The sequence below is a fragment of the Ochlerotatus camptorhynchus genome, unplaced genomic scaffold (assembly GCF_037179485.1).
Source record: "Ochlerotatus camptorhynchus isolate MF236.1 unplaced genomic scaffold, CSIRO-AGI_Acam_v1.1 ptg000064l, whole genome shotgun sequence".
Taxonomy (NCBI): Eukaryota; Metazoa; Arthropoda; class Insecta; order Diptera; family Culicidae; genus Ochlerotatus; species Ochlerotatus camptorhynchus.
This window is the reverse complement of record NW_027040554.1, coordinates 2,674,061-2,686,564: the sequence shown is the minus strand read 5'-3', so window position 1 is coordinate 2,686,564 and position 12,504 is coordinate 2,674,061. Positions and strand designations below refer to the sequence as shown.

Genomic DNA, 12,504 nt, shown 5'->3' with positions numbered 1-12,504 from the left:
GATAACCATTGACATATTGAAAAAAGTATGCATCGAAATATAGAACATCGAGATATGGAAAGTTGACTGTATATAAAAGCTACGTACTCACTAAAGCAACGTTAACTCCAAAGTGAAAGAACTTTTTGCTATTTAAATTTGCAACTTAAACAAATCTGGAAGCTTAACTTTGTATTCTCTTTACATCAACATATTTGCCAAATTTATCAAATCAAAAATGTCGTTATCTGAAGTTTTGTCCGACAAGGCCCCACAGTGCGCTCGAAAGGATAAGACGATTAGGCTGCTGCGCACTACATAAAACGAAATAGCACACATTGGACGCTCGAAGAAAGCCAGCACCCATACTTGAACGACCGAACGAAAGGGCCATGTGTATCCACGTGCTTTCCCCCTGACAATTTCACCTCTCTAGACGCACACCATCGAATTGCAGTCATTGGCTTTCAAAACATATTTGTGATGCATTTTAGATATGCAGGTAACAATGATTCGAAACCTTTCCTTCCCATTCCACAAATATAAACGCACGAGACTAGCATCTCAAACACGAATGTACTACCGAAATTAGGCAGTTGGGAATTTACGCTGGACGCTCACGCAGCTCTCACGCTGAAAAACGCAACTAGAATAGAGGTGCATTTTTAGGCTAAATGGCATCGCCTTAAATTAAATACCTAGGTCAATAACAACGCGGCTGAAAAATAAAACAGTCGAACCCAATTAGAAAATTTAATCTACCGCATTCCCACTCAGCCATGAGTGATTTTTGTGATCTTTGGTTGTTGGATCACTATCTAATATGTTTCGATGATAGGTTTATTACTCTACTCTTCGAATAATGGTAGCAATGTTGACTTTCACGATGATGCTGTTCACATATCCGTCATGGCGACGCTTTTGATGATGATGATGATGATGATGATGATGATTATACAAAATAGTAGGAAACACAACAGGTTGGAAGTTGGAAGGGCAATCAGATGGAAACATCAGTCTATGTTCAACTGTTGCATCGCGCTGGATGGTTGTAGATCATCGTAGGCTGGACGTTTCGCGTGATGGTTGTATTTTAATTACTGCTAGAACGAATTGTGTTTGGTGAACATTGCTGAGGTGGTTTCCGAAAACAACATTGATAAATCATTTATAAATTAATTTTTGTGAGCTCGAACAGTGTCTAAAACTGCGCAAAAAAAAAACAGGAAGGAAGATGGAATTCAAAGCAATGATATTTGTTTCCCTGGTTGTAGTGTTAACATTTATTGACAGAGGTAAAAACAAAGACATAAATTATGATAAAACATTCATAATGGTGATTTAACAAACATTTCGTGTTGACTCAACGATATCATCAATTATATGAAATTAAGATTATGTAGTGAGCAATGTTGCAGAGTTGCAAAGCAGTCGTATTCTGAGTGAAGGGTCAATTTTGTGAATCATGCTGATTGTGTCAAACTAGCATTTACCGATACCACAATTATTGACCTAATTTTTGAATTTGCTAAAAAGCAACCAGGACCACTACTTTGAACAGTTGATGTAAATATTCGTTAGTTGGTAGTGTGGCTACCGATAGTCAACAGATGGCGATAGTATTTTATAGCCGCAAGTAGCTAAATCTCCGAATACCTAGTTAACTTTGAATTTACTTTGAAATTTGGATATTTGATTATGTGAAACCACAAATGTTTGTTTAGCCCAATCCTAAGAATAACATTTGGATCCATCTCGAGGTTTATCTATTGTGTACCATAGAGAATCTAATAAAAGCCTGTTTGGCTAGCAATCTTGCAATTCATTAGATAAAGCTTTGGAAAGTGTACGAGTTTCCTCCATAGAAAGCTATCCCAAAAATAAATCATATGTCTGGACCACCGTTTACGACCGTGTCGCTAAAAATGTTTGATAACCTAATGTTTAGTGTCCATAATACCGCAGAGCCCCGCTAGTTTGAATAGCTAAAATCGCAATTGATTGGTGCTCATTAAGAATTTGTTTAACTGGTACCCCTACAGAGATGCCCAATGGCGCTATACGCACCAGCTAAACAAATTCCTTGTGAGCATCGGTTAGTTGCGATTTTATCTATTCAAACTAACAGGGTTCTACGGTATACAATTTTCCATTACGCGAGACGCGACGTATCGTTTGTTGGGGGATGCTCGTGCCGCGCTCTGATAAGAGGTTCTTCAAACACAGAAGGTAGTGACGCACACAGCTGACCCAACCTGCTGCTTGAAGCTAGAGGAACTACTTTCGGTATCCGATGTTACCATATGTTGATGTAGAGAAGGCCCGTCTTCGTCAATGGTTGTGCTTGTTAGTTTCTTGGTTCTTGATTATTGTTTCTGGTTAATTCATGTTGAATCTTGATTATTGATTCTTGTTGTTTCTTGGATTCATATTTTTTCATGATTTTATTTTATTCTTAGCTCAGGTTGATTATGGCTTCTAGTTGATTAATGATTTTAACTGCCTGTCGATACTTGATTCTGCTTAATTCCTTTCTGGTCAGATTATTGTTGATTATTGTTTTGAAAAATGTTGGTTGATTTAGTTGATTCGTGTGCTTTATTTATTCTTGATTTAGTTTGATATTTGGCTCTTGTTGATTATTCATTCTAGTTTATCCGGTTGATCAAGAATTTTGGTTGATTCTTGATTAATGTTGGTTCTAGTCATTTGGTTTTTAACTCTTTATTTTCGTTGATTCTTAATTCTGGTTAATATTTGAAGAAGCATTCAATCTTGATTTTTATGACTCTTGATTCATTATTTATGTTGATTATTGATTCTTAATTCTTGTTGAATCTTGATTATTCATTATTATTCAATCTTGAAATTTGGTTCTTAATTATTTTTGATTCTGGTTGATAGTTGGTTCCAGTTGAATATTAATTTTAGTTGATATCAGATTCTGGTTGAATAAAGATTTTTGCGTTTTAATTAATTGTATTTCGCGATTTTAGTTGATATTTGTTGATTGTTGATTCTTGTAGATTTTAACAAACTTGATTGTTCATCCTTTGAAAGCTCAAAATTGCCTTCTTATTTCTCTTAGAAATGAATTACACGAACTCTACACAAAACCTTAACTCTACGCAATATTTTTTCTAGTGGGAGGTGCTTGGATTTACTTTGAAATTTTAGTTTAGCCAATCAGCTTCGATTTGGCTACTCGTTAAAAGTGTGAATTCAAGAAGCGTCACAAATACAGGCGACTTGTACCTCTTGAGGTTGGTATGGGTATTGATGAATAATCACAACTTAGAATGCAAGTCTGGTGAGTATTGAACTGCCTGGAATACACCGGGTAGTAATTTGAACTGTTGTTTTTCTCTGTTTCGTTTTCAATTGGCAAAGCGCAAACGAATGTTATTGAACGTAGTGTCAAAACATGCGTTAGCAATAAAAATGGAAAAAGGTCTGTTATGAATTTCAACGAGATGGATGCACTAAAGGAACGGGTCGTAAGTGTCCTCTTGCACATGGTTTTCTTGTACTTGTGAATTATGAGGGTTAATTTGGATTTTCCAGATTCTTGTACAGATCTCTTATTCTTTGTGACTTTATTATAGTATGCTACAAGATTCATAGGTGTGGTCCAGTTTTAGCCTGAGTGATTTTTTTATCGGAGCATTCTTCCATTGCTAATTGGGTTCTTTAATTTTGAAAAATATATCGGTTTTTATATATCATCTGAAAGAGCTTCATTTTCTGAGCACAGCGATATTTTTCTCGAACCCACACACTTTCATCTCGATTTTTAAATCAATATTTAAAGCAAAATAATAACATCACTGTTTGACACTAAACTGACAAACTGACAGCTCGCTCCCATACAAAGTGACACCGAGGGGCGCTAATAAGTTGATTTTTGCAAATGTAATCATTCTTATTTAAAATAGTTCCAGTGTACCAAAATTGATGAAATTTTGGGTTTGGGTTCCATTTCTAATGCAGATTACGAATATGCATTTACCTCAATACCCTTAAAGAACCCACTTGGGATCACGCTGTATTGGAAACAAACGGAACATGTTTCTCTGAAATTAGATTCCGTTAAGATCATTCCACTAATGTGGACCATTCAAAACCCTTACAAGGTACAATATTCATGTTCCCGGAGGTTGGGAAGTCAATGAATTTTGTTTTTACATGAAATATAAGGGCGCATCCATGTCACAAGATAATGATGAAAAGTCACCCCCTCCCCCATTCGACATGCTTCATCGTCTATCTTATGAATTGCTTGTCACTGATTTCTAATCTACTTCTCTCCCCTTACAGCATACTTAAGTTGTGACTATGGCATGACCAAACACTCCCGGGTTACTAGCTCAGTAACATGAGACCCCTGAACTGTGTCGCAAGGCCGGCATTAGACTGATGCAAAATTTGAAATTTTCGCTCCACAGTGTTCAAACGGTTTCAAATCGGGTCCTGATTAGCCTCCGAAAGTTTAAACTCATTTGATAAGAATCTGACTTGGCACAAACCATTTGAAGTTTCTATGGAAATTACTATGGGAAAACAAAACTTTTTGTTAATTGTCTCCTAGCCTTTTAACATATTGTAGTGTTAACAAATTCTATTGCTATCCTTATGGTGATCAGCTACAACTTTGCAGAAAATCGCTTTTCAGCCAAACATCAAATTAAATAGTTATTAATTGTTTAAGAGATTGATAATCTTTTGGCAAGATTAAGCAACTGTATTGTGAGCAGCACTGTTTTCTGCAGTGTGACATAGTAACCATGATTTTTCTTCTCTATTCTACGCGCCTAAACACCAATGTTGCCTGTTGAACAATTGATTGAGCATAATCATAAGACATCAGTGACGTGAATCATTAACAATTTTTGTTCCTTACATTTGATCGAAAAGTGATCTTCAACGAAGTTGTAGCTGAGAAAATTTTCAACAAGCTCAGTTATCATTTTCTAAAGTAGAGTAAACTGGTGAATTTTGAGATAAATATGAACCGAAATTATGGTTTCTCCATAGTAATTCCCATATAAACTTCAAATGGTTTGTGCCAAGTCAGTTTTTCACTAAATGAGTTCAAATTTTGGGAGGCTAATCAGGACCCAATTTGGAACCATTTGAACACTGTCGAGCGAAAATTTTAATTTTTTCATCAGTCTAGCCGGCATGTTACAGGGTATGCGGAGGGGCTACGCGGACAAAGTATGCAAACACAGGAATATTCACATTTTCTAAAACATTTATTGCCCTTTTCTGTGGCGTGTGGGTTTTCACATATAGGGGAAATGGCTCAAATGTTGGCCTATGGATCTAAGATTCGGCCCATCGCTAAAATTCTGCTATTTATCAATTTATCTAGATGAACGCGTCATTGGGACGGTACTAATGGATATTTTTGGTGGCTATTGAAAATTTAGTCGATTGCTGAATTTATGGATGGCCCAAACTAGCCGACATTACATCCATTTCCCCTATGTGGCGTGTATGCGAGGGTTTAAATTGTCACTGTACTCACTGCTGCAGCGGGATCTCCTACGGCTGCACTACCGTGTGTCCGTAACTTGCGGCGCGGGCAACAAACGGTGTTGTTTCTGTTATGGCAGAATGGCGGATCTGGTGGCGTTCATCAGCCACAGCAGGCGTTGCTGGCTCGTTTGGCTGGCAGGCGTCTTCAATCGTTGACGACATCGGCTGACCGTGGCATGGCCATCTTGGTCGAGCCGAGACGGGACCCTCCTTGGCAATTAAGGCCAGCGGCCTGAGCGGATCGTCCCTGACAGACGATCGAGGATCATTAGCGCACTAAGGAAACGCTCTACTATATTCCCTGTTTTCAAGAAAGGAGACAAACGCAATGTGGAAAACTACCGTGGGATTACCTCGCTTGGGGTTGAAGCTAAGCTGTTTGAGTCGCTGATAAATGAGAGATTGTTTGCTTCCTGCAAGCATTACATAAGTACATGTCCATTTGGTTTCTTTCCTGGCCGCTCCGTGGAAATTAATTTCGTCAGCTTTACGTCGTTCTGTATGGAAAATGTATGCAAGAAACTTCAAGTGGATGCCATCTACACTGATCTTGAAGCTGCGTTTGATAGAGTTGTGCACGACGTTCTGCTATCAAAGCTTGAAAAAATTGGATGTTCTGTTTCCTTCTGCAGCTGGCTTAGATCGTACCTCGTGCAACGTGTAGTTACTGTATACACTTCTCTTTATTTGTGAACGATGTAACGTTTATTCTACTACGTGGAGGTAAATTGTTTTTTGCCAATGACTTGAAGATTTATCTAGTCGTTCGAGGCTATGCCGACTGTTGTGAACTACAAAACCTTCTTGAAATCTTTAATGATTGTAGTGAACGTAATTTTATTGTCCTGTGCGTCTCAAAGTGCTGCGTAATTAGTTTCCGTCGAACTAGGACTGCCGTTTTGTTTGATTATAACGTTGCTGGCAGTGCAGTTCAACGTGTCGATCACGTTAAAGACCTCGGTGTCATGTTGGATGAAAAGCTCACATACAGCCGCCACTTCTCAACCACGATCGACAAAGTTAATCGTCAACTTGGATTCATGTTCAAGATATCTAAGAAATTTCGTGATCCTCTGTGTTTTAAAGCCCTTGGTACGCTCACTACTGGAGTTCGCGTGTGTTGTCTGGAATCCCTACCAAGCAGTATGGAGTGGACGATTTGAAGCTGTTCAACGCAAATTCGTCAGATACGCACTGCGCTATCTTCCATGGAGTGACCCGCTGAATTTACCAACGTATGCCAACCGCTGTCGTTTACTGGGTTTGGATACTCTTGCTAAGCAGCAAAACATATCGCAGGTCGTCTTCGTTGCTAAAGTTTTGCTCACAGTATATGATGTTCTTGAGTTACTGGCCAAAATTAATCTGTATGCTCCTGCCCGAACACTCCGTCCGAGAACCTTGCTACATGAAGTAGTACATGCAACCAACTATACTGCAAACAGTTCCTTTGTCGCCATGATTCATCAATTCAACGAAGCCTCTGACCTATTTGATTTTGACATCAATGCCTCCAGATTTCGTCATCGTTTGCTGTCGGCCAATTTTTAATTTTTAATGAGTGATTATATTTAGATTTAAGTGTTTCATTGAGACTATCAAGTCAGATGGACTATAATAATAATAATAATAATAATAATAATAATAATTAGGCTCGGAAGCTATCTTGACGTCCGAGCCGAGCCGTGTGAGACCAATTTATTTTACGGTATGAGGTCCTGAGAATTATCACAATTCAGTCAGGATAATAAAAACCAATTACCTGAACGGAGGCAGTCCAACATCATAGAAACGCAACAAGGGGGAGGGAATGACACTAAATAGCACTGCACTTTAAGATACCGGTCTATTCCACACGAACGCCTGTTTGTTTCTCTCCCTAATCTTCCAAATCTAAGATGGCCATCATCATCCAATTTGCGCATCCATTGTTATTTGAAAGCTAAGATTGTCCTCCCTTCAGTAACGTTCTTGTAACGTGGGTAGATTATCTTTTCGTGGTACGATACGGGATGTAAGATCTACCACAGATTCCTAGTCTTGACTACTTCAAACTAAGGGAACATGATTTTTCAGCAATCAAAGGAACACACCTTAGTCCTTGTTACTTTACATGCCTGGAATCGAGGATGATCTTGAAACAAGGAAAAAATGAATTAGTTAGTCTTTACCTATGTGATTCCTAATCTTCTATTCGTTGTTCCCTAGTTTGAAGTGGTTAAGACTAGGGTTCTAATGCATGGTCATTATCGGTGTCATTGCTTGTTTTTGTTGCTAAGAAATCCAATTTTGACTGACAAAGAGGCGTGTTTCAACACTTCGCAGGGTATAAATAGCGGGACCTTTCAATTAGAATCGATTCCTTGCGATGAAGGCAAGAATGACAACTGTATCAACACCGAATACTTCATCATTTCTCAATAGTGATGGAGTAATACGACATGCACTAAACTAAAGACATGGGATATACTACAATATATAAAATTACTGGTCGCAGTGGTTTTATGTCCCGAGCAGGTGAAAAAAAAAGTTCTTGTTCTTTGCAGCGGCACAAGCCCTCTCGCTCTTGTGTGTTTCTACTGTTTAAGGTTTAACAAAACGTGAATTTTCCCAACCAACAATAACTCATACAGACGAAAATCCACGGATTGTAACCAACTGGTTACAAATTCGTGATCCCTAAGTACTACAAATGCAAAAGATGCAAAGTCCAAGCCAAGACCTGGTTCTTCAGTAGAAGATTTTGGATTGTCAGGATGGTATAAATAAGCAGAAAACTAATAAAGAGCCTTAGAGTGTGTTGATTTATTTCCTTTTATTTCCGTTATAATTGCTTATCTTTTTACAGATACGCGTATTTCGACTACTACTTGCAGACTCCATCAGTGCCAAGCACTCAACATTGATTACACTTTGTGTATTATAAAGGGTGATACGGTCAAAATTTGGTCAAGGGAAAACGCGTGTAAATCGGTGAAATCGTTTATTTAAAAAATCAAATTAAATTTCTTTTTCAAGTTCAATTAGTATAAAATTCAGGAAAAATATTCAGTTAGGCTTCCGCTTTTCCAAATCCGAATTGCCGGGCCTTACGCTTGACCCCTGCCATCAGATTTTGTACAGCCACCTTGTCCACCTTCTTCGCCGCAGAAAGCCAGTTTGCCTTGAACTGCTGCTCGCCCTTAGCAGTTTTTTTGGTCTTCTTTAGGTTGCGCTTGACAATAGCCCAGTATTTCTCAATTGGGCGGAGCTCTGGCGTGTTGGGAGGATTCTTGTCCTTGGGAACCACCTGCACGTTGTTGGCGGCGTACCACTCCATGGCCTTTTTACCGTAATGGCAAAATGCCAAATCCGGCCAAAACAGTACGGAACAACCGTGTTTCTTCAGGAAAGGCAGCAGACGTTTATTCAAACACTCTTTCACGTAAATTTCTTGGTTGACAGTCCCGGAAGCTATGAAAATGCTGCTTTTCAAGCCACAGGTACAGATGGCTTGCCAAACCAGATATTTCTTTGCGAACTTTGACAGTTTCATGTGCTTGAAAACATCTGCTACCTTTCCCCTTCCTTTTGCCGTATAAAACTCCTGTCCCGGAAGCTGCTTGTAGTCGGCTTTGACGTAGGTTTCGTCGTCCATTACCACGCAGTCAAACTTCGTCAGCATCGTCGTGTACAGCCTCCGGGATCGCGCTTTGGCCGTCGTATTTTGTTTATCATCGCGATTTGGAGTCACTACCTTCTTGTAAGTCGATAGTCCGGCTTGTTTTTTGGCTCGATGCACGGTTGTAGACGATACACCCAGCTTATTTGCGGCATCTCGGAGAGAGAGGTTAGGGTTTCGCTTGAAACTACCGGCAACTCTCTTTGTCGTCTCAGCGGCTTCCGGTTTTCGATTTCCCCCCGATCCAGACTTCCTGGCTGTCGACAAACGTTCCCCAAACACTTTAATTACATTTGTAACGGTTGATTTGGCAACTTTTAGCGATTTTGCCAACTTTGCGTGCGAGTAGCTCGGATTTTCGCGATGCGCGAGCAAAATTTTGATACGCTGCTCTTCTTGCTTGGACGGCATTTTGACAACTGAAGAGTGAATTCCAAAATCAAAATAGGAGCAACATTCTACACACACACACACCTTCAAAATGAGGGGTGTTCAGGTTTTTTAAATGCAAAATTGAAAGAAATACGTCAAGTTGATATTGACCAAATTTTGACCGTATCACCCTTTATGAAAATTTGTCTGACGTATCAGTGCTGTTATCAAATAAAATAATATGCTGAAATCCATACATTTTAAACCATAATTTCGGTTCATATCTATCTCAAAATTCACCAGTTCACTCTACTTTAGAAAATGATAGCTGAGCTTGTTGAAAATTGGCTCAGCTACAACTTTGTTCAAGACCCCCTTTCGATCAAATATAAGAAACAAAAATTATTAATGATTCAAGTCACTGATCATGCTCAATCAACTGTTCAGCAGGCAACATTGGTGTTTATGGCGCGTAGAATAGAAGACAGCAATCATGGCTACTATGTCACACTGCAGAATACAGTGTTTCCCACAATACAGTTGCTTCTTGTCATAAGATTATGAATCTCTTAAACAATTAATAACTATTTAATTTGACGTTTTGCTGAAAAACGATTTTCTGCAAAATTGTAGCTGATAAAAATTCCTTAATATAATAGTTAACAGTACACTATGTAAAATGGCTAGAAGACAATGAACAAAGAATTTTGTTTTCCCATAGTAACTTCAAATGTTTTGTGCCGAGTCAGTTTCTTATCAAATGAGTTTAAACTTTCTGAGGCTAATTAGGACCCGATTTGAAACCGTTTGAACACTGCCGAGCGAAAATTTTAAATTTTGCATCAGTCTATTGACCACAGAGGCGCTTTCATGGTTAAACATTCGGTTCGCCAGCTAAGCGAAAGAGTGGATCATATTGTTAATATAATAGATTTTCCCAAAGGATTGTAAACTTTTTTTTAAGGCACGTGGAAAACTGTGTTTTTCGGACTGTTAATGCCAGACATGCCTTCTGATTTCAGTATGTATAATTAATGTCGACCCTTCCAGCAGGTAATCACTGCTATGCGGATGAATAAATTTACTATTTATGTTTATAGAATTCAAAAGAAAAATTATCACCCAGTGGGGAGACTTGATCCATTCGAAGTGGGGATACTCAAACTATAACCATATCGCCGGGCCTCTCGTAAAAAGCTCAGTTTAGGCCTTGACAATTATTTATTCAGATTATTTATTTTTCACGCGAAAAATACCCAAATATTAAAATATTTATTTGAATACTAGATATCCCATCATTTGATTTAATAAGAGTTCAAGTCTCCCCATGGTGGAGATACTTGGTCCGCTTTTTCAAATTGCAGGAAATCGGTTTAAACTTCACTAAAATAACTTTATTCAATTGCTATGCACATTGCAGTGTGTCTTAGTAAGGACTCTTTGATGTGGTTGGTGAATACTTTGAATACACATTACTGGCTGAGATATAGAAAAAAAAAACAAAAGGGAAGAATAAGTATCCTCACCTTCCCCCACTAGATGCTAAAATGCGTTAAGTCAAATCTCTGTGAATCAATCTTACCCTAGATATGCCTAGAAATTCTCTTTTCACTTTAATGACCTTCTCACAAATCAAGCCAAACAATCCATGTATTAGGTCCTAAATAACATTGATCGATTCTCGTCATCAACTTACTGTTTCGTTTCTCTACAATTCTCGTCGTCTTTAACGTATTAGTTGCTAGATAATAGTTTCTTTTTACGAACTATGTCTTGACAATAACTGAAAATGTCTTTCAATGGCCGGATGCAAAAACAAATCTGTCAATGTTACTTATAACCTAATCCATTGTTCGGCTTGAATTATCTCGCAAATAATATAAAACCTAACGATTGGCATCGATGAATGTTCTATTGTATATTTTGCTTTTATAGTTCTACCATTTCCATAAGTACCTCATGAGACGACAACCTCTAAACACCATATTGACGTTATATTTCTAACGCGAAGATGTTCTCCTTTTCTTCCAACCATACAAAAAACGCCAACTGATTCCTGGCGCCCAAATCCTGATTCGTCTCATCCATAATTCATTAGCTTATCCACCCTAGCACCGCTACCACCCTCACGCTCTCACGGTCAAGAGTGTAAGTCGTCGATTGCTAAATCGATTTGTTTTGAGAGACTACAGAAGACAAGAAGCGGGAAAAACACTTTCCCGCCCATTCGTTCCTATCTTTTCCCACGGCTCATATTAGCACATTTCCCCGAGACTTATACACTGCTGTAAAGTGCGATATGCTAATAATATCCGATCCGCTGAATGGCGAATGATAAAAGACAACATTGAAGAAAATACTGCTTCAAGTACATCTCGCTCATCGAGAAAGCCATCGAAAGTGATCTGGTCTGAATTGGTTTCTTCTTTATGTGTACCTTTTCTTTTCTGCTTCTTTCCAACCCAACAGCGGACGCTCTCAAGTGCTATCGCTGTAATAGCTTCGACAATCCTGACTGCCTCGGCGAGCCCGACCCGAGCGGGGTGAAGAATTTGACCAAGCTAGAGCAATTCCTACGCGAATGCTATCCGGACGAGACGGGCCGGGAGCCGTTCTGTCGGAAAATTTCCGTCACCAGTAAGAGCCGGTCGGCTGAGGTGGAGAAATCAATTGAGTGTCTAATTTCCATATTTTTCGCATTTCGCAGTTCTGAACAACAAACACCACCGGGTAATACGGGAGTGTGGCTACGAGAGATCGAAAACCGACTGCTATGTGGCGGACAATGAGGACCATCTGGAGACGGTTTGCCAGTGCTGGAAGGACCAATGCAACCGGGCGGAACGGTTGGAGTTGGGAGCGGGACTGATGACGGCGGTGGCAGTCGCAATGCTGAGAATGTTGATCTGATTGAGAGTCTTACATTGATATCATCATTAATGTAGTGTATC

The 12,504-nt window shown here is 39.1% G+C and overlaps 1 protein-coding gene across 1 annotated transcript; it reads left to right on the top strand.

Annotated features, from left to right (window-relative positions):
- Nucleotides 1-1,205: 1,205 nt before the first annotated feature.
- On the top strand, nucleotides 1,206-12,504 carry LOC135696988 (uncharacterized). The gene is made up of 3 exons (XM_065216531.1): nucleotides 1,206-1,274; nucleotides 12,023-12,190; nucleotides 12,261-12,504. The coding sequence occupies exons 1-3, from the start codon at nucleotides 1,214-1,216 to the stop codon at nucleotides 12,461-12,463; spliced, it is 432 nt and encodes a 143-aa protein (XP_065072603.1). The 5' UTR covers nucleotides 1,206-1,213; the 3' UTR covers nucleotides 12,464-12,504.

Bases quoted from the DNA above. Each gene is read 5' to 3' on its own strand.
- LOC135696988 (XM_065216531.1), top strand. From the start codon at position 1,214: ATGGAATTCAAAGCAATGATATTTGTTTCCCTGGTTGTAGTGTTAACA. The intron at 1,275-12,022 runs GTAAAAACAAAG...CCAACCCAACAG, and splicing joins GTTAACATTTATTGACAGAG to CGGACGCTCTCAAGTGCTAT. The intron at 12,191-12,260 runs GTAAGAGCCGGT...CGCATTTCGCAG, and splicing joins TCGGAAAATTTCCGTCACCA to TTCTGAACAACAAACACCAC.